General features: G+C 49.5%; 2 protein-coding genes across 3 annotated transcripts; one reads left to right on the top strand and one right to left on the bottom strand.

Moving 5' to 3' along the window:
• Positions 1 to 12,431, bottom strand: TP53 (tumor protein p53). Its single transcript, XM_032616755.1, has 11 exons — positions 12,284 to 12,431; positions 4,319 to 4,420; positions 4,160 to 4,181; positions 3,813 to 4,070; positions 3,207 to 3,393; positions 3,014 to 3,126; positions 2,674 to 2,783; positions 2,195 to 2,331; positions 2,034 to 2,107; positions 1,500 to 1,606; positions 1 to 938 (listed from the first exon to the last, which is right to left on the bottom strand). The coding sequence occupies exons 2-11, from the start codon at positions 4,390 to 4,392 to the stop codon at positions 857 to 859; spliced, it is 1,164 nt and encodes a 387-aa protein (XP_032472646.1). The 5' UTR covers positions 4,393 to 4,420; positions 12,284 to 12,431; the 3' UTR covers positions 1 to 856.
• On the top strand, positions 12,387 to 24,874 carry WRAP53 (WD repeat containing antisense to TP53). Of its 2 annotated transcripts, XM_032616753.1 has the most exons (11): positions 12,387 to 12,506; positions 13,075 to 13,971; positions 14,122 to 14,220; positions 14,707 to 14,818; positions 22,527 to 22,615; positions 22,803 to 22,893; positions 23,003 to 23,135; positions 23,699 to 23,907; positions 24,114 to 24,217; positions 24,363 to 24,497; positions 24,613 to 24,874. In XM_032616753.1, the coding sequence occupies exons 2-11, from the start codon at positions 13,568 to 13,570 to the stop codon at positions 24,857 to 24,859; spliced, it is 1,623 nt and encodes a 540-aa protein (XP_032472644.1). In that variant the 5' UTR covers positions 12,387 to 12,506; positions 13,075 to 13,567; the 3' UTR covers positions 24,860 to 24,874. The 2 variants fall into 2 exon arrangements, with proteins under 2 accessions (XP_032472644.1, XP_032472645.1); XM_032616754.1 differs by lacking the exon at positions 24,363 to 24,497 and having other exon boundaries at positions 24,613 to 24,866.
• Positions 24,875 to 26,982: the final 2,108 nt, after the last annotated feature.

The following is a 26,982-nucleotide window of genomic DNA, read 5'->3' as shown; positions in this document are numbered from 1 at the left end:
TGGTAGCAAAGTTTTATTGTAAAATAAGAAATCAATATAAAAATGGGATATAAGAAGGGAAGAGGAAGGGTGCGGGTGACAAATGCAGATGTGCCCTGCAGAGTACAAAAGAAATCTGCCTGAGCATTTGGGGGAAATAAAACAGATCTCGGTAGATACACCAGGGATGGAATCCTCCAGGACGTGGGATAGGGTGAGATTTCCCCTTGGGTGCTGAGGTTCACCAAGAGGTTAGATAGGATTTGGCGGGGCCAGGAGCCAAGGCACTTGGAAATTCCTTCCCCTTGCCCAGCCATCCAGTCATAGAAACTATCAAATCATCCATCAAGGGGGACACAGAACTAGCACCCACAAAGGCACTAAGTCCCAGACATCATGTAATAAAAAGATGGTTTGGGGGTCAGACATACGTTATTTCATTAACCCTCACAACAAACTCCGTGAGGTAGGTATGATTATCAGCATTTTGTAAATGTGGACGATCAAGTTCGGAGAAACTCAACAACTTAAGATAGCTTCCATGGCTAGTATGGTAGAGAACTGGACTTCCAACCCAGTGTGTTGCTGGTTATAAAATGTTCCTCACATGCAGGAACGTTTTCCTACCTCTCTCAAATGCTCCCCACAGTAAAAACCTTAAAAGCTAAGCTGGAAGGCCCCAGCTACCTCCCCCAAAAACCACGAGTGCAGGCCAACCTCTTTAGCAGAGCCCCAGGCCAAGCAAACGGAAGAATTCCAGGGTGTTTCCGAGGCACACCTGCACCAAGCAGAGGTTTAAGCCCCTGAGACCCAAAAAATGGCAGGGAAGGGAGGAACGAGGGTAGGGGTGTCAATAGAGGACAGGAAGCAGAAGATGTCAGTCTGAGTCAGGCCCTTCTCTCTTGAACATCAGTTTTTTATGACGGGAGGGAGACTGCCCCTTCTTAGACTTCAGGTGGCTGTGAGGAGAGAGGGGGAGGGGAGATGACATCATCTGACTGAGAAGCTCTGGGCCCCTCTTCCTGGACCTGGGCTTTGAAGGGCCTGAGGTGGGAGCAAGGAGAACTTAAGTTAAAATGGTCACCACCAATGGCACACATGCTGACTGAGCACCTTGGGGTACTTGTGGGTATTAACCTCTCAGTCTTCCCTTATCCCATTTGACAAATGAGGAAACTGAGCCTGGGAAGGGAAGTAACAAGGCCACAAAGGACTCCTCAGTACTTTGCAGGGCAGAGGATCTGACCCCAAACTCTGACACTGTGTCCTATACTCCCACAGTTATCAGTCCCCTATTTGAGACCCTAGCTCTGAGGGTCTAGGGGTTGTTAGAAATGGCAAAGAAATATCCATGCCCCTGGACCCCCGGAGGCAGGAAAGTAGAGGAAGACTAAAGAATGTTTGGGCAGGGCTGGGACCCAATGGCAGGGTTCCAGCCTTTTACCTTGAAGGCAGGATTAGAATGGAATCCCATGGTTTTCCAACACAGGAAGGCAGGGGAGGGGACCCGGGTCACTCACCTAGAGTGAGCCCTGCTTTCCCCTGGCTCCTTTCCAGCCTGAGCATCCTTCAGCTCCAAGGCCTCATTCAGCTCTCGTAACATCTCAAAGCGTTCACGCCCACGGATCTGTGGCAGGGAAGGAAGGGGATAAAGAAGTATTAGGCAAAATCATAGAAACCGTTTTTATGCTCTCTTTAACAATTTTCTTTTTGGAAGAGGCTTCTTTAAAATGTGTGTTAAGGTACAAGCTGGCGTTTGAAGTCAGGCACAACCAGGAGCCATTGTCTCAAGGCACCACTGCCCCCTGATGGCAAATGTCCTAAATACAGGCAAAGCAGTCAAGAAGAAAATAGCATTTGGAGTGCTAGACTTGAAACTTAAATCTGTCAACCCAATAATATTAACTACAAGAGTCAACGCCATGGACAGGGAAAGGATGTCTAGAGAAACTGGGCTTAACCTCACATCTGCTACATTTATATTTTTTCTTCCCTTATCCAACCCCCACTGAGTGGTGGCAAGAGCCTGCATCTCTCTCTCCCAGGCTTGGTACCTGAAGAGTGAAATATTCTCCATCCAGTGGTTTCTTCTTTTGCGGTGGAGAGGAGCTGGTGCCGGTAGGCAGTGCTGGAATATAGGCAAGGAAAGGCGAGAAAAGAGTGAATCTTGGGCAGAACTGCACCCTCTCTGCCTCCTCTTGTCCTGCCTGCTTACCTCGCTTAGCGCTCCCAGTGGGCAGCTCAGGGCAAGACTGCCCCTTCTTGTGGAAATTTTCTTCCTCTGTGCGGCGGTCTCTCCCAGGACACGCACAAACACGCACCTCAAAGCTGTTCCGTCCCAGCAGATTACCACTACCCAGGTAAGAAGAGGGAAGCAGAAGGCAGTAAGGAGGGTGGGCTCCGCCTCCCCGTTCTCCTGTAAACCAGGCCCCACCTACTCCCAACCACCCCCATCCTACATGGATCCTAAGGTCCAGCTCCAGGAAGATTGAGAAGCCACAGGCTGGAGAGATCCCAAAGCCAGAGAAAAGAGAACTGGGAGGGAGCAGCAGAGGAAGTCTACCAAGGGGATGCAGTGAGGGAAAGATGGCTGGTAGCACGGAAGAAAGTGGTGAAGGGCAGAGCCCAGGGGACAGAGAGAGGCAGAGCTTAGGGAGGAGCATGCCAGCGTGGAGGGCGGCGTGTTGTCCCTACTTGGAGTCTTCCAGTGTGATGATGGTGAGGATGGGCCGCCGGTTCATGCCTCCCATGCAGGAGCTGTTACACATGAAGTTGTAGTGGATGGTGGTACAGTCAGAGCCAACCTGGGAGAGAGCACAGGCCCCAGGTGAGGCTATGCAGCCCCGGGGAAGCTGTTAGCCTTTGTGAGCCTCTGTTTCCTCACCTGTGGAATGGGGATAACCCATCTGCTCTGCACACCTCACCAGGTTGTGGGAGATCAAGGAAGGAGAAAGCCCTCCATCTCCCACCTGGATGGTCACTGACAAACCCCTCTGGCCCCCTTCCCCCAGAGACCCCAGTGGCCAAACCAGACCTCGGGCGGCTCGTAGGGCACCACCACGCTGTGTCGAAAAGTGTTTCTGTCGTCCAAATACTCAGCACGTAAATTCCCTTCCACCCGGATGAGATGCTGAGGAGGGGCCAGACCTGAGAGCAATCATGGAGGAATTAGGGGTTTGGGGGCTCCGGGCACCAGCCTTGCCCATCCACAGCCCCCCGCTGCTCACCGTCGCTATAGTCAGAGCAGCGCTCATGGTGGGGACAGCGCCTCACAACCTCCGTCATGTACTCTGACTTCTTATAGATGGCCATGGCGCGGACCCGGGTGCCGGGCGGGGGTGGTGAGCTGACCCACAGCTGCACCGGGCAGGTCTTGGCCAGCTGGCAAAACAGCTTGTTGAGGGCAGGGGAATACTGGAGGAGAAGGAAGAATGAATGGAAGGTCAGGACACAAGTACCTAGGGGTCAAATGAACAAACACTGCATAAGTACCGACTGGAAGCCATGTCCTGTGGGGGAAGGGTAGCTAGAGATGGCACGGTCAGGCTCCTACATCCCAGCTTACTTACAAAAGCCAAAGAATGAATGAGAGTGAAGAAAAAAGAAAAAAAGAATGGCCTCATGACAGACGCTGAGAATGTGATGGGAAGGATGAAACCCCAAGGTCAAGGGGGGAAATGCAACTTTGGGACTGGGGTCAAAGGTCATAGACTAACTAGGTAAAATGTAAAAAGGCTGAAGTGGAACCCTAGAGTTCCGTACAGAGAAACCCTGGGGCACAGGGGCCACACATCGAATTGTCACAGGGAAGCCAGCCCCTCAGGGCCACTTACTGTGCAGGTTACAGACTTGGCTGTTCCGGAATGTAGGAAACCTAGATGGAACCCATAGCTGCCAGGGTAGGTCTTCTGGGAAGGGACAAAGGACGACAGGGGCCAGGAGGTGGCTGGTGCTGGGGCGGCTGGGGTGGGGGCAGCTGGCGCAGGGGGCTCTGGCATTTGGGGGGCTTCATCTGGACGTTCATCCAGCCAGTTTGCGACGTCTTCTGGGGACAGCAGCAGGTCATCCACGGCTGGGGAGAGCTCAGAGGACTGTGGACGGGAGAGACAAGAGTCAGAAGGCCAGGTTCTCAGCCCCCAGCTCTGCAGCCCCTGGGCCCTTCTCGCAGCCCAGCCCTTACCAGAAGGTTGTTTTCAGGAAGCCTGTAAGACAAGAGCAGAAAGTCAGTACTGTTTTTTGCTTCTCACAGGTCTCTACTTAGGGGGCTGGGGACTCGGGTGGGGCAGGGTTATTAGAGGCTCGGCAGTGAACCTGCCCCTCCCTCCAGACCTCCACTTACAGTTTCCACAAGTCTGAAAACGTCTCCTGACTCAGAGGGGGCTCCACGCCGAGTTCTGCCTGCGACTCCTCCATTACAGCTCCCTGGGAGGCAGTGTGGCCACTGGGGGGAGAAAGGCGAGGATCCAGTGTGAGACATACCCAGCCCAGGGTCACCTCGCCCTGAGGCGAGGGAGCCCTGTGTGCAGACCAAGCCAGGGTGTTGAGGATCTGCTATGGGGGCAGGACCCCCCCCACCCCACACCGACTCCTCACCACACAGAGAGGGACTTCCAACCCTCCCACCATTGAATCCAGAAGCCTTCCTCAGTGTCTACCTATTTCTGCTCTCCTTTGTGGTAATAAGGTTGAAGCAACTCTCAGCCCACTCCCTCCATCTGGGGTAAGATACCTCCCTTGACCCGCCCATTCCCCACCTGCTCCCTTGGGATGGCTCCTCACCCCTGGCTTACAAATCCCTCAGGACCCAGGCCCTGCCCACCTCTTTGACCTCATCTCCTAGCACCCTCTCCTTTCTCCGGTGCTTGAGCTCCACCGGCTGCCCTGGTGCCAGAAAGGCTGAGGACCACTGCTCTACTGGAATATAAACTTCGGCAGGGCAGGGAAGTTGTCTTGTTCACCAGTTATCAGCATAATGCCTTGCACCTGGTTGGGCTCAATAACTGGGGTGAATAAGTGAATCGTCGTACCCGGGCCATGAGCGGTTACGAGCAGTCGAGGGAACAAAGGGGACAGAGCGGTGGCTGCGGTCCGGGCCACGGCCCTGCCGCCATCGTCTCGTCTCTCAGGCTAGCTTTCAAATGGTTTCATCATGCCCTCTTTCTTTCGTTTTTTTCCTTTTTGTTCCCAGTTCATTTCCCCATATATTTATTCTCGGATTAGTGATTTTTGAACAGGTGTTCATCTCTTTAGAAATACCTGTGCCATGACCGCAGAGTACTCAGATTTCTTTTTGGCATTTGGTGACATATGATGGGGAAAGTGATGAGTTGTATGACAGGAGAGGTACAAGGTGAACCTTAGAGTAAGTAAGACTTTATGCATAGTTCTTTTTTTTTTCTCATGTGTGAATTCTTTTTTTTTTTTCCACACACACACTGTATTTTATTTTTACAAGAGATAGACTGACACCAAGCATTCTAAATGCATCAGCATAACGAAGGCAACAATGATTGCAATTACCAAACACGAAACACACTCACACTATGTCATAATAGTGACATTCAGTCCAGGAATCCTCCACTGTAACAGCTCCTTTACTTTGCAGTGAAAATTGATTTGTATATTTTTCGCCTCTGAGTCCTTGTGGGATTTTTTTTTTATTCAAACAGAAAGTCACAAAAATTATAATCATCCTCACCAGTTCACTCAGTCCCATGTAATTAATTTTTTTTTATCTTGATCTTTTGTTAGCACCATGCCCTCTTTCTTGATGCCAAATTTGTCATCAGCTTTGCTCAGAAACATGCCACTGAAAAAGTCCCTGTTCAGTACATTTTTCCTGCTGTCTCAATGGCACTGACAAACACCTCCCGCACCACGCCCAAGCAAGCGGCTCTTTTCTAATCTCCCTTAAGGTTCACCTGCACCTTTATGTTGATACAGAACCTGCTTTCCTGTGTATTTAGAGTGTGAAAAAATCCTTTCACATGGGTTACCTTATCTGTCCCGATAACCACACCTGCCTCTTGACAGGTGAGAAAGTCTCACAGAGGTTAAGTGACCAGCCGACAACACACACAGGTGAGTGAATGAGCTTTTATGAAAAATGACTGTTCGAAGGTCTAGGATTAAGAGGCTTACTTCATTACAGACTAACCTGCAGAGCTCTCATTTGTAATCAGTTAAGTCTGAAGGTGCAGATTTTAGCGATGAAAGTCTGCCAACTGAGAGGTTGGCAAAAGGGCCTCTTATCATAGCTCCCAAAGCTGATGGGGGATGGACCACGAACGTACATGGAGGAAGGCAAGAGGGGACAGCAGCGGGACCCCAAACATCTGCCTTGGGGGGAAGGACTAGGGTTCCCCCTGGATCGATGATCAAAATAACTTTGAGACTTTTATGGAAGGGAGGCTCGTGTCAACAGAGATGGGGCTCAGAAGCCCTTGGTTTGATGTTGTATTGTCACTTAAATTTGCTGCATGACCTCACTTATCTTAAAGCCCCCATGGCAAACGTGGCAGAGCCTGGGCTCTGGAGGCAGACAGGCTAGGCCTGCACCCCAAGCTCACCATCTAATAGCTGTGTAACTTTGGGAGGTTGCTTAACCTCTCTGTGCCTAGCGTCCTTTGCTCTAAAATAGGGCCCCACTTGTTATAGGAAATATAAAGAGTTGAGAAAAGCACCTAGCACTTAGTCAGAGTTCAATAGATGCTTCTCTTTATATGATTATCCCAATTTTATTTGTTCTCTATTATTGTTGGAAAGTGAGAGCTTTGTGATTGCGAGGGGGTGGGGCTTTTGTGGTCCTGCCTGCATTCATGCTAGTTCCCCTCCTTCAGACAACTCTGTTTAGTAAACATGCCAGGAGGGGCTGTCCTGGGATGGTGGGCCAAGGTCTCAGTCCCACTGCGGGGAGACAGCCCCATGGACATAGGAGGTCTCCCTCTCTCAGACCTCGGCAACAACTGAATTCTCAATGTTTCTTTCTCTAGGAAACCTCTTCAGAGTAGGTACTTCCCATGGGTATGAGCATCAGGGGGTCGGAGGCAGAACATTTACACTGGCAGCCCCGGTGGGAAGGCAATAAAGTCAGCTGGGACCCAAAGGAGGGGCAGGCCTGATCGCCATCATAACAATGGCCTATCATAACAATGGTGGCTGTTTATATAGACCTTATCTGGATCCACTGCTTTCAGTGGCTAATCTCATTAATCCTCTCAAAAAGCCAGTAAGGTAGGTGCTATCATAAGAGAGGAACTGAGGTTAAAGGAATTACCCAGGCTCAGAAAGCTCCCAAGCGGCAGGGCCAGGGATTTGAACCTGGGCTGTCTGAAGCCACACCCAAGCTCTAAATAATTATGCTCCTCTGGCTCCACCCAGAGTCTGATGTAAAAAAAATTTTTGGCTGAAAGCTATGTGATTGGGAAAATATTAAAAAAAAAATGATTCTGGGAAGAAATAAGGCAGCATCTGGTAAAACTGAAAACACATACATTTTACTACTCCACAAAACCACTTCTAGGTGGACGTCCTAGAAAAGTGGTTGCAGGGGGCGACAGAAGGAGTCTTGCACAAAAATATTCATGTCGTTGTTCCTAATGGCAGGTGACAAGAAACAACCTTACTATCCATCGATAGGAAATAGGTAAATGAAACGTGGTGTATTCACTACAGTGGTTTAGGGAAATGAATTATCTGTATATGTAATCCAATACAGCTCACAAACATGCTGGGTGAAAATACAATGTGCAAAAAAAAAGCAAAACACAGTAATCTGGTTCATGGAATTTAAAAATATAAGATGAGGGACTTCCCTGGTGGTCCAGCGGTTAGGATTCCGGGCTTCCACTAGAGGGAGCACAGGTTTGATCCCTGGTCAGGGAACTAAGATCCAGCATGCTGCATGGCAGCACAGGGGGAACAAAACAAAACAACATATATATACATATAGAGAGAAATATGAATATATATAATAACAGTTGCTTATAAACATGTGTATGAAACACAGGCAAGAAGAAGAGAAATTCACAAAATCTATGATCGTGATGGTCTCAGGGAGAGGGGGGTGTATGCTTAGGGTACTGAGGGTAGAGTCAAAGGAGGTTTTAGCTTTACTAACAAAGAAAAATTTAAAAAGATGGTATCCGTACATTACTTGTGTAATTAAAATATGGACAAAAATAAGACAGAATGTTAAGTGTTAAAATTATTTGGTGGGGATATGTGTTATGTTACTTTTGTACCTGTATTTTTCCAAAATAAAAAATATCTAAAAAAGAAAAATAAATAGAAATTATGGAAAATTTTAACCATATAAAAAGGTAAACAGGAAAATGTTCCAAGTACCCATCACACAGCTTCAAGAATAATCAACATTCTGCCTTTTTTGTCTCATCTATACCTCTAGCCACTCCCCACAACCCCACAAATGTTTTTGAGGTAAAACTTAACAAAGGTTGAAATGGCACCATACTATTTTGATCACAAAACTTGACAAATTTTGATACAGCTCTGTAACCCACCCCTACCAAGACAAAGATGTTGTGTTCTCTGAAAGTTTTATGTTCAGGGCTATTAACCATGTCAAATTAACTGTTGTGTATGGTGTGAGGTAGAGGTCAAAATCCATTTTTCTGCTTGTTGTTTCAGCACTGTTTGTTGAAAGACTTTCCTTTCCCAACTGATTCACTTTGGTGCCTTTGTAGAAAATCATTTACCATATTTATGTCTTTTCCCATACTCTATTCATTGGTTGTTGTCCTACTGTAGCTTTACAGTAATCTTGATATCCGGTATCTTAAGACCTCCCACTTTGTACCACTGTTTCATTTTCGGAATCAGCTTGTCAATTTCTACAAACAATGTTTTAAGTCACTGAGTTAAATCGTTCTGAAGAGTACAGACACCTTAACACCAATAAGTGTTCTAATCCATGAATACGGTATCTCTCCGTTATTTAAATCTTCTTAAATTCTCTCAGCAGTATTTTGCAGTTTTCAATATGGAGCTCTTGTCCATCTTTTGTTAAATTTATCCCTGAGTATGCCATGTTTTTGACTTTGGATTCAAGGTTGCTATTATATAAAAATACAATGTATGTATATTGCCTTTGAAGCTTGTAACTTTGCTACAATCACTTATTAGTTCGCATAGTGTGAAAATGAATTTTCTATTAGGACTTTTTGTGTACACAATCATACCATCTGTGAATAAAGCAATTTAATTTCTTCTTTTCCAATTGTTATGTTTCTTTCTCTTGCCTGGTTAAGACCTCTAATTTACAATGCTGAAGAGGCCAGAGTCAAATCCTTATCTTAGAGGAAAAGCATTCACTCTAGTCTGTCACTATTAGGTATGTTGTTAATGGTAACTTGATTGGGGGTGCACTGTATCAGACTGAGGAAGTTTCCTCTGCTAGTTTGCTGGGAGGTTGGTTTTTCTTTTAAAATCACAAACAGGTGTTGCATACTGTCAACAGCTTTTTATGCATCTATTGAAGTTGATCATAGGATTTTTACCCTTTAATCTGTTAATGTGGCAAATTACACTGATTGATTTTTTGAATGTTAAATCAACGTTGCAGTCCAGGGATAAACTCTACTTGGGGACGATATATTTATCATTTTTATATATTACTAGGAGTGATTTGCTAAAGTTTGTCAGGTTTTTGCATATATATGCTGACAGCATTACGCTGGCCTCATAAAATGAGTTGGGCAATGTTACTTCCTCTATATTCTGAAAAAGTTTATGTGAGATTGGTTTTGTTTCTTCCTCAAGTATTTGAAGTGAAGAACAAAGGATAGGAAATACCACTGAGACAGCAGATTTAAACCCAAATGTAACAATAATTGCATTAAATGTAAATGGACCAAGCGCTCCAATTAAAGCAATTCAGTGAGGAAAGGAAGGCTATTTCAACAAGTGGAGCTAGAACAACTGGATATCCATAAGAAAAAATAAAACAGAACCTTGACCTCACGTCATGAAATAATTCTTAATTATCAGTTAATTAATTATGGCTCACAGACCTAAGTGTAAAACCTAAAGTTAGAAGGTTCTAGAAGAAAATATATGAGAAACTATAAGAGAACATCTTCATGACCTTGGGCTAAGATTTCCTAAACAGGTCACAGCAACCACTTAAAAGAAAAAAGAATCTTCTGCTCCTCTTAAGAGCTGTTAAACAAGCAAGCAACAGGTCAGGAGAAAATACACGTATCTGACAAAAGATACACTCTTCCTATCCAGAATGTACAAATAACTTCAACACCTCAACAACACAAAAAGCAAATACACCAATTTTAAAAATGGGGAAAAGACTTGAACAGTCTCTTCACATATAACACAGAAATGGCCAATAAGCACATGCAAACTGTTGAACAAAGTTAACAGAGAACTGCAAAATGAAACCGCAATGATGTGCCACATTAGAGAGACTGACAGACCAAATCCTAAGACAGGATATATCCTGCTGGTGGGAGTGTAAAATGGTACAACCACTTTGAATAATTAAAACTTTTTAATAGAATTTTAAAAATATATAGATCTACTCACTCTATGACCCAACAATCCCACTCCTAAGGATTTATCCAAGAAACATAAAAACATGACTACAAAAGTAATTGTACAAGAATGCTGATAGCAGCTTTATTCAAAATAATCTCAAATGGGAAACAACTCAAAGGCCATCAAAAGAATGCATAAACAATCGATGGTTTATTCATTCAGAGGAATATATTAAAATAAAAAGGAGCAAAATACGGATACACTGATACATGCAATAAAATGGGTGAATTTCACAGATATAAGAAGTTCTCCAACAGGCAAAAATAATCCACGGTGACACAAATCAAAATAAAGGTAGGGGGTCAAAGATAGGGAAGAAGCAAGAGAAACTTGTATTTTGATAGGCGGCGGGTGTAAATGCTACCCCCAATTTAGAAAAAAGCACGCAAGTACAGCGCACTGTGTCTGGTTCGTAGCAGGTGCGTGGTAGGCGACCGCGCCCTAAACGATGAAAATGCGGGAAAAATGGTTACGGGTCGGACTTCGCGCGGGGTTCGCCGCCTCCCGCAGGCCAGAACTAGCCGGGACTGGAGAGCTGCACAGAAGACCTCGGGCCCCGCCCCTCTCCAAGCCCCGCCCCTTCCGCTTCAAGACGTTCACTCTGCGTCCGAAATGGGAATGTCTCAGCCCAAAGCCGAATACAGAAGAAATTGTTTCTCCGCCACAAACAAACGACCCATCGTTACACTCTTTTATCGTTTAATGCTCAGATGTACCCATTCTCGAAAATACCCAGGGTCTGCCCTCAGACACTTAAAGCAAAAAAACAAACCATCCCACGCAATGGTAGCGTCCGCCTGGTTAGCAGTCGACCGGGGTGGAGCACACCATTCAAAGAGGGGGGAGGGATTGAGGTTTGCATGAAAACGAATACCTCTTCCTTTCCAAAAGCGGTAGCTAAGTAGTCCAGGAGGGGGGGAAAAAAAAAAGTAAAGGGGGTTATCAGCCTCCCTCCGCAAGCAATAGGAACTAGTCTAAAAGACCTTTTCTCTTTCTACTTCCCTCACATAGGGTGAATAGTGGTCTGTTCCGAAAAAAGAAACCGGAAATGCTCCTGCAAGTGGCAGAAATGTAAATGTAGAGTCAAACAATAACAGGACTCCCGGGCCTCTCAGGCTGGGTTAGTTCTGCCGGGCTTCGGGGGCAAATCTCTCATTTAGCACGTCCCACTTCCACGACTGACAGTCTTTAACCGGATTTTCTCCTTCTAGCGGAGCCACGGGCCATTTGGAAAGAGCACTCCAGGAAGGACAAAGATCCGGAAGTTATGGGACCTTAGCAGCTTGGCCTTCCCGGATCACCCCGAATACCCACTTCGGAATGGAGCCCGAGGTTCCACTGGGATGCCATATGCTCTAAAATCCCGAGCCACGAATCCCCAAAGTTACGAGATCCGAAAGTCTCAGACCTTGATGCTTTGTGCGTCTTATTTCGGAATCCCCCACACCCTGGGATGGGGTGGTAATGGTTGGAAGAACCCCTTAGGCCGGCTCAAGTTTCCCCAAAGCCCCACTCCCCCGCCCAAGTGTTCAGCTTGGAGTTCGGCCATCTACACTCGGGCCTCCCAACATTGCATTCCTCTGTTGGTACCGCTAGCCAAGTTTGCATTCCCCCCCCAAATCGCTAAATCCCCAGTGCCCCGCCCCCAGCCCCCTCTATTCCCACGAGCTGAAAATACACGGAGCCGAGAGCCCGTGACTCACAGAGGACACATGAGGCTCAGTCAAGAGCTTACCCGAAGCTCAGGGGAGCGTGTCACCGTCCTGGGATGCAAGCTCCGAGGCTGGACGCCAGGTGACCCCGGACCCCTGCTACTACCTGCGGCCAGGATGGTAGCTCTGGACTTTTGAAGAGCTCAAAACTTTTAGCGCCAGTCCGGAGCACGTGGGAGGGGAAAATCCCAATCCCAGCAACCCTCGCGAGCCTCCTGGCACAAAGCTGGACAGTCGCCATGACAAGTAAGGGCAAGCAATTCCCCTGCGGGCGGAGGCGATGGGAACTGAGATTAGGAGAGGAGGTTGCGGGGAGAGTCAGGATTCTAGAAGTATTGGTACTGTAGCTGCTGAGAATTTGGGGTGGGGAAGTTCGACGAGCCAGAGCCGTGAGGGCACAATTGGTGGAAACCATTTTGGTAGAATTCTGCCACTGTGTCAAATATGAAGGTGAAAGGAAGAAAGCCTTTGCACTTGTCATTCCCTCTGCTTGGAACACTCCTCTTCTTAAATAGCTGGATAGTTTGAACTCAACAGCTAAAATGTCACAGCCCCTATCATTTTGTGAAATGATTTGTTCCTTGCCTTGAATACACAGCAACCTAAGCCTTAGGAGGGCAGAGACCTTGCCTACTATCTTATTCATTGTTGTATTTCCCAGTGCCTAGTACAGTACTGGGTAGCAAGTAAGAGTTCAGTAATAAATATTTATTGAATGAATGAAAAGAGACGGAGGTTTGAAGAATTCAGCGAAAGAGATGCAAAAGAGGCTTAAAACCTGTAAAATCAAACATAGCGCTATCGCCCTCTGCAGGTGGGGGAGAGGAGTAGGTGCTTTAAGAATGATCGCGGAAGACCGCAGGGGGAGCTCAGGCACTTCTCGCCGAGGCAGAAGCCTTTGGACTACAACTCCCAGCAGCCACTAGGAGCCCCAGGGCTTGATGGGAACATAACCCGTGACCTGTTACGTCCCTGCCCTGTCCCTCCGTGGGTCGCCCGCGAAGTCTGATCCGGGATGCGGAGGTCCAATGGAAAGGTGTGCCCAAATCCCGCGAGAAGAGGTGGCTCGTAGCGACCGAGCAGGCCGAAGAGCGCCGTGCTTTCTAACGTTGCTGTTCCGCAGTTCTCCTGGCCTTCTGCCCCCTCCCGGGGGAAGAAGGAAGGCACTGGTGGGTTTCTCCAGTTCTGCATCCCGATCCGTGCGAACTTTGAAGCGGTCTTGGCCGTTCCGCGGGCCCGGCAGCTGGTAGCCGGCGGGAAGAGAACTGCTTGGCCGCGGCCAATGTGTGCCGCGCTTCCTCCGCAGTATGAAGACACCGGAGGCGCCACTGTTAGCTCCGGACTGCTTTCCTTCAGACCGGGCCCCAGCTCCAGCCCCTCTCTCTCCTCAGGCTTCCCCAATGGATAAAAATACGGACCCTGAACTGATGCCACCGACACCCGATGGCGATGATCCGCCCCGGGTGTCCCCAGATCCCATGGCTGTCTCAGCTGTGTCCCAGGAGCTGGAGGAGGGGGACCCAGCTTCTCTCTCCATTCCCCTGGAGACAGGGTTTGGTATTCCTAGTGGGTTGAGCCCTCGAGTCGAAGAGCAAGAACTTTCTGAAAATGTGAGCCTTCCTGCAGAAGAAACGAACAGGCCAGAGTTGGGGCCCGGAGAAGACGTGGAAGGTGTGTCTGAGGAACCCGCTCCAGAGGATGAGGGATACACGTAAGTGGTGATAGCAGGTGGCTCAGGAATCTGTGGAGATTGGAAGTGTGAGATATATCTTATCCGCCAGTCCTCAGCCCCACTTCTCCAGGCCCATTTCCACTTTGCTTTGGTGAACCCAGGTTTGTTGTTCCCCCATCTTCCTTCCAGCGTCTGGAGCTACAGCTTCTCCCAGGTACCTCGGTTTCTCAGCGGTTCCTGGTCAGAGTTCAGCACCCAACCTGAGAATTTCTTGAAAGGCTGTAAGTGGTAAGTAAGCATAATGGGGCAGGGAGATAATCACGCTCAGGATTTCCACCTTAAAATACCCCAGTTATCTGGGAGAAGGATCCACCATGGTGGGAGAAGGAGTAAGAATTCCTCTGGATTGAGTTTGAATTTCATTTGTGGGCTTCCCTGGTGGCGCAGTGGTTGAGAGTCCGCCTGCCGATGCAGGGAACACGGGTTCGTGCCCTGGTCCGGGAAGATCCCACATGCCGCGGAGCGGCTGGGCCCGTGAGCCATGGCCGCTGAGCCTGCGCGTCCGAAGCCTGTGCTCTGCAACGGGAGAGGCCACAACAGTGAGAGGCCCCCGTACCACAAAAAAAAAAAAAAAAAAATTTCATTTGTGATTGTGTGTCTTCTACTTCCTGAAGGTCTTGGGGGTGCTTACCTATACCAGAGGTCAGCTCAGCCCTAGTCCTACACGTGGAAAATACAGGTCTCTCCAGCTTTCTAACTCTTTCCTACTCCTAGGGCCCCTGATGGTTCCTGCATCTTGACCAATAGTGCTGATAACATCTTGAGGATTTACAACCTGCCCCCAGAGCTGTACAATGAGGGGGAGCAGCTGGAATATGCAGAAATGGTAAGGGTAGGGGCTAACTCTGCCCCTTCATCAGACACTGCGCATTTAATTCCTTCCTGTAGATGGAGAAAGTACAGTCCACATGTTTCCTGTTCACAGGCAGGACATTTCACCATGAGGTTCCACAGGTAGCATTTTCTACCCTGAATTCTGACGTCATTTAAAGAGGTGTTTGTCCTTCTTTAGTTAAGAATATGTGTTTTCCATAAAAGACTAGTGGATTTCTCACGGTGGTTTTTTTTTTTTTTTTTTCCCTCACGGTGGTTTTTAATTGACTTATAGGTATTTATTGAATGACTACCAGTGTGTCACTTACTGTGTTTGGTGTTGGGATAAAGTAATGAATGTGACAGATGAAGAGCTGCTTTGCTTTCTTGTATGGGACATAGACAACAAACGTAGTCCAATAAATAATCAAGTTCATTACAGATTATAATAAATGCTACGAAGGAAATCAACAGAATGAGGAGAGACTAACTAGAGGATGCCGCTTTAGATAAAACGGTCGGTCAGGGAGGGACTCTCTGAAAAAGAGACATTTGAGCTGAGACCTAAAGGATGATGAGATCAGTCCTGTGAAGAGCTGTAGAAAGAGCGTTCCAGAAGAGGCAAAGATGCTACAAAGACCCAGAGCTGGGGAAGAGCTTTGTGTGTTCAAGGAACAGAAAGAAAGCCAGTGTGCCTGGACCAAGGCCAGTGAGGGGGAAAGCCTGTTGAGGGTGGAGAGGTGGCTAGCAGCCACATCTTGTCAAATCTTGTGGGTAGGGCATTTGGAGTATTTTGGGGGAAGCCGTGGGAGAGATTTTAGAAGAGAACAAAATAATGGCTAGAGAATAGATTGTGAGTGGGCAAGAGTGGAGACTCATTAGGAGGCATTTATCACGGTCCAGGCGAGAAATGATGTTGGCTTGTGCTAGGGTGATATCAGGCGAGATAGATGTGGGTGGATTTGAAGTATATTTCACAGGACTTGGAAGTCAATTGGGTGGATGGGGGTACAGTTTACTCAGAGGATATGAAGAGGTATTGGGACAGAAGTCAAGCGTTTTTAGGTACTTTATTTTTTTTATTTTTAAAAAATAACTTTATTTATTATAAATATATTTATTTATTTATTTATTTTTGGCTGTGTTGGGTCTTCGTTGCTGTGCACGGGCTTTTCTCTAGTTGTGGTGAGCGAGGGCTACTCTTCATTGTGGTGGCTTCTCTTGTTGCGGAGCACAGGCTGTAGACACACAGGCTTCAGTAGTTGTGGCAAGTGGGCTCAGTAGTTGTGGCTTGTGGGCTCTAGAGCGCAGGCTCAGTAGTTTTGGCTCACGGGCTTAGTTGCTCCGCGGCATGTGGAATCTTCCCAGACCAGGGCTCAAACCCGTGTCTCCTGCACTGGCAGGCGGATTCTTAACCACTGCGCCACCAGGGAAATCTGGGCTTTTAGATACTTTAAGTGTGAAATGTAAAGCTAAGGAGAGACTTTGCGAAGGGCGCTAGGGATATACTTTGGAAGCGGGAGAGCATGTCGATGGTATCTTGTGTCTTGAGAACGAAGTCAATCTCAAGAGAGAGTGTAGATGAAGAAGAAGGCTCAAGCAGAGCCTGGAACACTGCAGCACATGGAGGTGGGTGCAGGAGAAATTATAAAAGTGGAGGCAAAGAGTCATGTCTCATGCTGTTGAGAGTGAGGGCAAATTTAGAGAATGACCCAAGAAGACATAGTGACCTTGACGAGAGCACTTTCAGAGAAGTGCTGGAGGTAGAAGGTAATTAGGGTAGGAGGAAGAGAGAATTCTTTGGAAGTGTTTTCCTGTGAAGGGGAACTGAGAAATGGAATGGTGACCGGAGGGAATGTGGGGCTAAAGAAAGGTGAACAAGATGCTTCTGTGAGGTCAGAATTACCCCGCAAGAGAGGGAGGAATTGCTGCTGTTGTCGGGGATGGTGACGAAGTCCCTGCGTGGCTGGGTGAAGACAGGATCCAGAGCACATTGAAGGACTAGACTGACAGGCGCAGAACCCTTCCTTGCCGTGGGAAGAAAGGCAGAGGATGTGTTCAGAGGCAGCTGTTTGGTCGTGGGAAGACTTGGGTGTCTCTGTCTCTTGGCTTCTCAGTGTAGCATAAAGGGGATGTTATCAGCTGAAAGCAGACGGTTGTGGGGGGAGAGCAGAAGGTGTGAGATGATCGGTCCTGGGGAGAAGAAAATCAAAACCACCAAGGAATGCTTGGTGTAGAGTAGCATTGCTATTCTTTGCTCAGTGCCCGCTAGAAATTTGTTGTCAACCATGTAAAGTGAGACCAGTTAGCGTGGTTGTGCATCTTTCCCCAGTAAGTTGACTGTAGTTTCTTTGTTTGTAAAATGAGGATGATAATAATAGCACCCACTTCATAGAGTTGTGGCGAGGATTAAAAGAATTAGGGTAGGACTTCCCTGGCGGTCCAGTGTTTCAGATTCCATGCTTCCACTGCATGAGGCACGGGTTGGGTCCCTGGTGGGGGAACTAAGATCCTGCACGCTGTGTGGCACAGCCAAAAAAAAAAAAAGAATTAGGGTAAAGTGCTTAAAGTATTGCCTGGCATGTAGTCAGTGTTCAGTACATGCTAGTAGTCCTTGGTGTTAGTTGGATGCAAGCATGGACTAGAAGGAATAGGAGGTCTGGCTGGGGTTTGCCAGGAGAGAAAGACAAGGGGTGTTTCGAGAGTGTCTGCAGGGGTACACCTGTTGTGCTTGACCAGAGTGTACAGTGGGTAAGAAAATGGATTGTGAATGGGTTTCTGATGAAGCTGAACAACTGTGGTGGAAATGGCAGAGCAAGGGAGCTGGGTGGGTTGGAGATGGTGGTCAGAGATTGTAGTGATGACTTGACTGGGAGTGGGCCCCTGGTGTAGAGTGAGGGCCACGGCCGTGGGTGCTAAGGAAGTCAAGGAATGGCAGAGGCCAGGGTGTTGGGTGTATTTATTCATTCTTTCATTGATTCATTCATTCAACAAGTTTTCATTGAGCGCATTCTATGCGCCAGGCTTGTTTTTAGCTGCTAGGGGTCAGTCAGGAACAAAACAGACAAAAGTCTGTCTTTGTGAAGCTTCTATTCTAGTGTGAGAAACAGGCAATAAAGAAATAACACAGTGAAATATATATCTGACAAGTACCATGGAGAACGATAAAGCAGAGAGGAGGACTGGGGGAATTCATTGCAATTTTAAAAAGGGAGGTTGGGGGCATTCCCTGGCAGTCCAGTGGTTAGGATTTGGTGCTTTCACTGCCATGGCCCCGGGTTCAATCCCTGGTCTGGGAACTAAGATCCTGCAAACCGTGCGGTGCAGCCAAAAATAAAAATAAAAAGGGCGGTCGGAGAAGCCTTCACTATTCAGGTGACATTTGAGCAGAGATCTGAGGGAGTCAGGGAGTGAACCAACGTGATATTTTGGGGAAGAATATGCTGGGCAGAAAGAACTGCAAGCTCAAAGTCCTGGTGGAAGTGCATGTCACCAAGAGTAACAGTATTTGTGGGGAGCGAGAGACTGAACCAGGAGATAAAAGTCTCAGTGAATGAGGGAGGGAAACAAAAACAGGGAGCTAATGTGATGGCAGGAACTGCAGAGGAGGTAGAGTCTGGAGAGGTGAAAAGATTTGGAAATGACCTTGATGTTTGTACTGAGGAGGGGAGTGAGAATGAAAGACATTTCAGCCTGAGAAAGCCACAGCGTTGGGCAGGTCCAGGTGGGTGGACAGGGCATTCCGAGAAGATGCAAAATAAGGGAGTTTGAAAATTCTAGAGTGGGAATTTCAGAGGCCAAGGGGTGAGGATTTGGGGGGCAGGGAGGAGTGTGGGATTGGGGCCGATCAGGGAGTGTGTTGAGCAGCGAGCAGGTGGTGGTGAGACCAGGTGGCCCGGAAGCCTGGGACTTCTTTGGTGCCCGAGGTTCGTGGGAGTGCCGGGCCTTGATGGTGAAAGAAGGGTGCGTTCCGGGGACGGTCCTGAACGCCTGCCTAACCTGCATCTCTGTGAGATCAGAGGCTGCAGACGTGTGAATTCTGTGTGCAAGCTGTAAGGCACTCCTAGCCCTGGTTCCTGGAACAGAAACCAGTGGTGTCCAGAAACCAGGGCTGGGTGGGCGTGGCACAGCCAGCCTGAAAGAGTTCAGGAGTAGGGGTAGTTAGAGGAGACTGGAAATGTGAGAGGTCGAATATTTATTGTACACATTCACTTGAGAGAAATGAGAATGTTAAAAAGGGGAAAAGGTGGGAATTCCCTGGCGGTCCAGTGGTTAGGGATCGGTGCTTTCATTGCCGAGGGCCCAGGTTCAGTCCCTGGTGAGGGAGCTAAGATCCCACAGGCCGCGTGGTATGGCTGAAAATAAAAGGGAAAAAAGTCATTGTTACCTACCACTCTACAAGATTCAGCCCTCTAAGTTTTTCTACATTCTTTCTAAGCTCTGTCCAGGTACCGGAGCTCTCTGTGTGGTTGTAACTCTTTGGTAGATGGTTTTGTACACTGTTTTTTCTTTTAACAATCACATCGTAAATGTTTTTCACGGTGTTCCAGTGTTCATAGTTATGCTTAATGGTGTATGGTATTTCACTGACTGCCTATGATAGTTTTCTTACCTGTTCACCTGTTTTGGACTTTTGGGTTGTTTCCAGAATTTTTATATCATAAATTATTTTTCAGTGAACATCTCCATGTGTTTTGGTGGAGATTCTTCAGAGAATCAGAGAAATTTTACAAGTAAGAAACACCCTAGGTCAGAGAGAATCAATATCTCTTTTTTAAGTCTTGTGATACAGAGAGTCAATTTGTTTTTGAAAGCTCTTTGTGCTGCTTATTCTTTTTTTTATTATTATTATTGCTGTTGGCAATATGAGTGTACCTACCAATTCTATCATAGCCTAAATACCTAAATACTCATTAGGCATTTTCATTTTTAACGTCTGCAAGTTTAGTATGGAAATAGACAACATTTGTATAGGTGGGGAAATTGGGGTAGGATATTTTGGGGTATTTGCGTACATCTGTGTACTGCTTCTTCCCACCATATTTTCCCAATTCCTCCCCTCTCTTCTCCACCTTTTCACAGAGCTTTCTGGAACTCCTGTTTCTAACTCTCCACTTCTTCCCTGAGTACTCTCTGTACCCTGTGGCTCTTGCCTGAGGCTTTCCCTTTCCTGTACCCTCTCTGGGAGAGACTGTGCATCCTCTGTGCCCTACATATCTCAGGTTGGAGAGGGAGTGTCCTCATTCCTAAATGCTATATCCAGACAATTGCTCTTTCACTTTGTAAAAACTTTTCCTTTGACGCTTATGCTGTCTGATTCTCCCTAACTCACCGAGGACATTGGCATCTCATAGCCTTCCTGTGCACCCCAAGTCTTTCTACCATCTTGGTGACCTCAGGTATCCAAACCAGAAGCCAGGGTCTCCTCCTTTAATCTTCCATTTCCCTAACCCCCATGTCCAGTTAATTACCAAATCCCATCAGGTTCTTGTGATCTTCCTAATCTATCCACTTCACTTGACTGCCTCTGTTTTAATTCAAGGTGTTATTATTTTGGGCTTATGTTATTGGAATGGTCTTCTGTTTCCATTTTCCCATTAAAACATTTGACTGCTGATTGTACACTAGGTGTTGGGGAAACAGTGGTGAGCAAGACAGACATGGTTCCTGCCTTCTCAGATGGGTACGCTGTGGCGTGGAGGGCACAGAGGGCTTTGGAACGTGGAGCAGGGCACCTGGCTCAGCTCGAGGGGTTGGGGAGGCTTCCCAGTGGAGGAAGTGTCTAAGAGACCCAGAGGATGATTAGGATTCAACCAGCAAGAGTCTCTGGGGGAAGTGAAGGAAGACTATTCCAGACTTGGAGGCGAGTGTGCGTGAAAGTGTGCAGCTCGGGAGTGTAGGGAGTTGGCACCTTCTAGGGACTGAGAGTCAGGATAATGGGACGTGGAGCTATTACAGGAGTGAATACAGGGATGAGGGATGAGCCTGGAAAGGTGGGTATGGCGTAGACGCCTGGTAAGGGAAGGCTTCATAGGAGATTGGGTTTTATACCGAGGGTTTTGGGGAGGCATTGCAATGTTTTAAGCAGGAGAGTGACGCTGTACAGGATTGCAGGGGCCTCAGTGTGGCTGCAGGGTGGAGAATGGAGGGGCAGATTGGAGTGTGGGGTGCAGGGAGGCTGGGGGAACGTGTAGAAATGCTAGCAAGAAGGCAGTGGCTTCACGTGGGATTGAAGGCAAGGGGACAGGTTCAGGCGAACCTAGGAGGTGCAATTGGCAAGCTCTGGCCTTGGGTTGGACCAGGAGAGGAAAGGGAGTGAAGGGTAGTAGTAGTCAAGGTGCTCACATTTCAGGCTTGAGAACTGGGTGGGGAGCCCAGGAGGAGCAGCAGGTTCACAGGCTGCAGAGGCTGGGTCTGTTCCAGAGAAACTGCGTTTGAGGACCCCGTGGGATGCCCCAGTGGAGCTTTCCACCAGACAGTCGGATGCAAGGGTTCAGGGTGGAGAAGTGGACCCTGCATTCACGGCTGGGTGACATCACCCGAGGGCCAAAGGGGTGACATCACCCCACCAAAGGACTGGTATCCAACTGATGTAAAGATTTCCTTCAAGTCAGTGAGAAAAAAGCAACAACCTAGGAGAAAACTGAGCAAAAACTAGGAGAAGGTGCCCTTAAACACAAAAATGTCTAACTTCACTGGTTAGACATTGAGAAACGCCAGTTTATATTGTAATGAAATACCATTTCACAGCCTTCAAATTGAGAAAAATTTGAAAGTCTGACAGCACCAAGGGGATTCAGAGCAACAGGCGCTCGTACACGCTGCTGGGGGGAGAGTAAATCTGGATGAGCACTTTGGGAAAAACGTGACATGATCTAGTAGAGCTGGCAGAGTGCAGACTGTAGAGCCCCAGTGATTCCCTCTTTAGCAGAAACTGCAGAGAAACCCTCCCACACGGGTACCAGAATGTTACAGCACACTAGCCAGAAATTGGGAAAACACCAGTGACTGTCAGTGGAGAGGGATGGGTGAGTGGAGCGCTGTACAGCAGGGAAGATGCATGAATTTGAGCTCAGTGTGTCACCGTAATCTCACAATCGCGGTGGGATGCATGCAGCTTGCTACCATTCATATTAAGTTTAACAGCACGCAAGACCATGGTATATATTGTTTTTTTCTCTGTCTGAATGTATTCCTGAAGAAATACACGAGAGTGATAAATTCAGGATGGTGTTTACGTCTGAGGGAGGGTTTCACTGGGAAGAGGTTTTAACCGTTTGGTAAAACATTTTGCTTCGTAAGCTACGAGGAAGACTCACAGGGTTTGTTTGGCTTTGTTTTAATACTTCTTTGCTTGTTTGAACTGTTCAGTAAGTTTTTTTAGAGGATCAAATGGTGCCTGGTAGGCACTCGGTAGATATTTGTATCATTGGTTGGTTCTTTGTTTCTGGGTTGGGATATTACTTGTTTCTTGCTCTCTAAGTGTTGAAAAAGCAAAAGGGTAAATCTGCATGGCTTTTGGTGGCCCAAGTCTGATGTTAAAGTCTGAGCTAAACCTTAATCTTTGAGATCAAGATCGTGTTCTTCATATTTACCCCGTCTGCCTTCTCCTACCTGGTTAAGTGCCCACAGAGCATCTCCCTCTGCCATAAAACTGCTAGATTTCCGAGTGGGCCTCCTTTTCCCGCCAGTGACCCAGGCATCCCCGCATCTCTGTCCAGGCTCCCGTCCTTCGAATGGTGGAAGGCGACACCATCTATGATTACTGCTGGTATTCTCTGATGTCTTCAGCCCAACCAGACACCTCCTAGTAAGTGATGTCTTTTGCCTCCCCTCCCCACCGCCCCCATTTCAAGGGGACCCTCCACTGAGAGTCAGGGGTCTCGGGAGGAGGAAAGCTTGCTGTGCCCTTCAGATGTGAGCTGAGAGGGCTGGTCAGTTGGCTTCCTCCCCTTCCTTTGACAGCACTGGGGCCTCAGTGTCCGTGTCTCTCTCAGCGTGGCCAGCAGCAGCCGGGAGAACCCGATTCACATCTGGGATGCCTTCACTGGAGAGCTCCGGGCTTCCTTTCGCTCCTACAACCACCTGGTAGGGACCTCCCCGCCCAGTCCTAGGGCTCGTCCTGGCCCAGCTCTCCTTCCTTGAGAACGGCTGAGGCTCTTTGCTAGGCCTATTTCCAGCCCTTTCCCACCCCCAGGATGAGCTGACGGCAGCCCACTCGCTCTGCTTCTCCCCGGATGGCTCCCAGCTCTTCTGTGGCTTCAACCGGACCGTGCGTATCTTCTCCACGTCCCGGCCCGGCCGCGACTGTGAGGTCCGAGCCACGTTTGGTAAGCAGTCCACGCCTCTGAGGGAGGAGGAGAGAAAAGGGCCCAGCCACGTGCAGAAGGGCCTTGTGTGAGCCAGGGAGTCACATGCAGGGTTGAGGCGGGGGTCACATCATCCTCAGTACAGACCTGTGGGGCAGGTTGGGCCCAGTGCACAGGGAAGAAAACAGACTCAGGGAGGGGACAAAACTTTACCTCTGGGTAAAGAGCTGGTTCGCTTTTGAGCCCCGTGCCCTGTACCTTTTGATCTCCAAAATCTTGGTATCTCCAGGAAACTGGAGGTAAAGCTGATTCCTTTTTTCTATAAGCCTTCTGCTTTCCAGCCCTTCAAGGAAAAACAGGTTTGAGAGGGAAGAAGTGGGGCTTGGGCCTTTAGGTCCTTTGCAGGGGATAGAAGGATCTAGGGAGCATCAGAAGTCTTCATCCTGCTTAAAACGAACGGGGTGGGGGAGGCACTGAGTCCAGCACATGGGCTCTGGGACGGGAGACAGAGGTGCACCTCTGATTAGCGTGGTTAATGCCAGGTGCTCTTGCCCTCTCCCCGACTTTGTTCCTTCCCTTTCTAGCAAAAAAGCAGGGCCAGAGCGGCATCATCTCCTGCATAGCCTTCAGTCCAACCCAGCCCCTCTACGCCTGTGGCTCCTATGGGTGCTCCCTGGGTCTGTACACCTGGGATGATGGCTCCCCTCTTGCCTTGCTGGGAGGGCACCGAGGGGGCATCACCCACCTCTGTTTCCACCCCGATGGGAATCGCTTCTTTTCAGGAGCCCGTAAGGTAGGGATCATGTTCTGAGATCCCAAAGCGGGGGGTAAAAGGCAGGAGTGGGGATGTAGTCTGTGCTGTGTTGGGAGATGGGCATGGGAAAAAAAAAATCAACCCAGCTAAAGGAGTGCTTATAAAACTGGAGGGAAGCAGGCATGTGTTGGGAGTGGGGGAGTGGAGGGTGGAAACGATTCTAGGCTCCTGTTCTTTGTCCTTAGGATGCTGAGCTTCTGTGCTGGGATCTCCGGCAGCCTGGACGTCCACTGTGGTCCCTGAGTCGTGAAGTGACCACCAATCAGCGCATCTACTTTGATCTGGACCCGTGAGTGACTGTGGGTCCTTCCTGCCCAGGGTCTTGATGCCCCAGGGATGCCAGAGCCCACCTGTAGGGTCCCGGCCGCTGACCGTGAAGGGTTCCTGCCCCCGGTGATGACTGCATGCCAGCAAGCCTCTCCTCTCTTCCCCAGGAGCGGGCAGTTCCTAGTGAGCGGCAGCACGAGCGGGGCTGTCTCCGTGTGGGACACCGGTGCGGCTGGGCATGAGGGGAGGCCGGAGCCAGTGCTGAGCTTCCTGCCCCAGAAGGACTGCACCAATGGAGTGAGGTCATAAGTTAATTCTGCAGATCTGGGGGCTTGGGTTGGGGAGAAAGGTAAATCCCTGAGGGAGCAAGCATCCTGGCTCATGGTGCTGACTGGCGCCGCCCATCTCTCCCTACAGCCTGCACCCTAGTCTGCCTCTGCTGGCCACTGGCTCCGGTCAGCGTGTGTTTCCGGAGCCCACGGAGAGTGGGGACGAGGGGGAGGAGGAGGTGGACCTTCCCCTGCTCTCCATGCGCCACGTCCACCTTGAATGTCAGCTTCAGCTCTGGTGGTGTGGGGGTGGCCCGGATACCAGTGTCCCTGATGCTCACCAGGACGAGAAGGGACAGGGAGGGACAGAGGGAGGTGGGCGTGAGTTTATATAAAAAGGTTTTATATGATATTAGAGTCTTTGTGTCTCTTTGGGGAGGCAGATGATGGAGATGGGGCCGGGAGGGGTACCAGCGGGCTCCCTGGTCCAGCAGCACTGGGGACTGGCATATTGTTCCTGAAACCAGGCTTGAGAGGTGGGACTAGGCAGGAACCAATGGGGCTGCTGAGCTTGGTGTGAAGTCAAGTAAGTGGGGGGTGGGGCTTCATGCCATTGACTGGCTGGTTGCTGGGCAACTTGGTAAACTGAAGGGGGGAACCTGTTTGAAATCTCACTCCCAAGGTGGGGGCAGCAGGGGTCAGGGTGAGTGTGGCTGAGCAGGAGTGGCAGGAGCTGTGTGTCAGACTGTTGCGTGTGACTGTGTGAGACTGTGCAGATGGTGACAGACAAGACACCCGCTCACTCCTGCTCAACACTATTTACCATCATCCAGCAGCAGAGGGACCATTAGTCAGCTCTGGGGGAAGGGGAGCAGGAGGACCGCCTCCCCCCCTCCCCCGGACTCCCCCAGGAGGCAGGTGACTGAGTAGCCAGAGTCAAGGGCACACATGAAAGAGTAAAGGTGCCGAAAAACACAGATGTCACATTCTGTATTCCCGTTAGATGCAGGACAAGGGCGAGAGTCATTCAGTAGCTGTCGCTGGTCTGGTTTCTTCATTTATCAGCTCTGTCTTTTTGGGGGGTATGTTATTTCAAGCAGTGGCTCCCCTCTCCCCCCACCTTGCCACACACTGAGAAGGGGGTCTCTGAAGAGATACTGTCAGCAGAGGATTTGATTCTGGACCTCACAGCCTAAGGGAAGGGACTGGAGGCCTGTGACGACTAGAGAGGGGAGAGGAATGTCACCTCTGCCCAGAGGTGCTGAAAGCCAGGGTTCTTACACCCAAAAAGGCAAATCCTCCTCCCTTCCCCCAGGATAATTGGAAACAGCCCTTCCGGCTGCATGCGGGTTTTGGGTTGTAGGTTCTCCGTATCTCCCGGCCCCATTTCTCCCCACAACCATCTAAGAAGGGCCCAAGTTTACCCCCGAATCTCTTGCCTTTCGTCAACCTCCAGATAGCAATAGAGGGTCTAGGAGGCTGTGACAAAAGAGACCCCAGGAGTGGGAGTTCGGCAGCCTGGGTCTGGTTTCGGCTTTATCCCAGATTCCTCGTGTGACCTTGGGCAAGTCACGGGGCCTCTCTGAGCCTCAGTTTCTTCATCACTGCCACGGGGATCCTTAAGCTCTGCCCCTCCCACTTCACACAGGTAGTCGAGAAGGTCAACTCAGCCCACTTTGTAAAGTGCAGAGCCTTCAAGGTTATTATTATTCTCTTCAGACCTCCCCGGAGCAGCGGTGTTGTTTTGGGATGGGGGAGGAGGGGGCTGCGGGAGCGAAAGGGGCTGGGTTCCTCGGGGTGGAGAGGGCGAGAGCCTTTCTGGATTTGAGGGAGCGGAAGATTCCAACCGCTCGGGCGATCCGAGGGCAGGAGGGGAGGTGGGCAGAAACTAAGCCAGAGCCGGAGAGTTGCAGAGACAAAGGGGGCGTGAGAGACCGCGCGGGGGAGTGAGGCGGGGCGGCGGGGTGAGGGCTGGGAGGTGCGCGAGGTGAGGGAGGTGTGGGGGGCGTGGGCTGCATGATCGCCCGCTCCGACTAGGGCTCCAGCTCCGGTTTTTCTCTCCGCCATCCTCTCCCCCTCCCCGCCTCTCCTTTAACTCCCCCCTCCTGGGCTCAGGACTGGTTGGTTTCCTCCCTTAGCCCGCTGCCCTCAATCCCGGCGAGGCTGGGGCTCCGGCTCGGCGCCCCTTTCCCCGCTCCCTAGCCCGGCGCCCCATGCCGCCCCCGCCCGGTCCCCGGCTCCCCCAGTCCCCCACTTAGGCCCGCTCATAAATACCGGGGTGCCGGCGCGTGGGCCGGGGGCGCAGGGCGCCTGCAGACGGCCCCTGGAAGGGCTTCTGCGGGCGGAGCGCTCCGGAGAGGGGACGCGGGTGGAGCAGGAAGCGGGTCCGCGTGGGAGCGGGGGGCATCAGCCACCCGCGTGGCCGGGGCAGAATAGCCCGGGCGGCCAAGGCAGTCACCCCAGGGGGTGAGCGACTTTGGGGGAGTTGGTGCCCCGCCCCCCAGGCCTTGGCGGGGTC

Source organism: Phocoena sinus, chromosome 20 (genome assembly GCF_008692025.1).
Source record: "Phocoena sinus isolate mPhoSin1 chromosome 20, mPhoSin1.pri, whole genome shotgun sequence".
Taxonomy (NCBI): Eukaryota; Metazoa; Chordata; class Mammalia; order Artiodactyla; family Phocoenidae; genus Phocoena; species Phocoena sinus.
The sequence above is the reverse complement of the archived record's forward strand: the minus strand, read 5'-3'. Positions and strand labels throughout refer to the sequence as shown.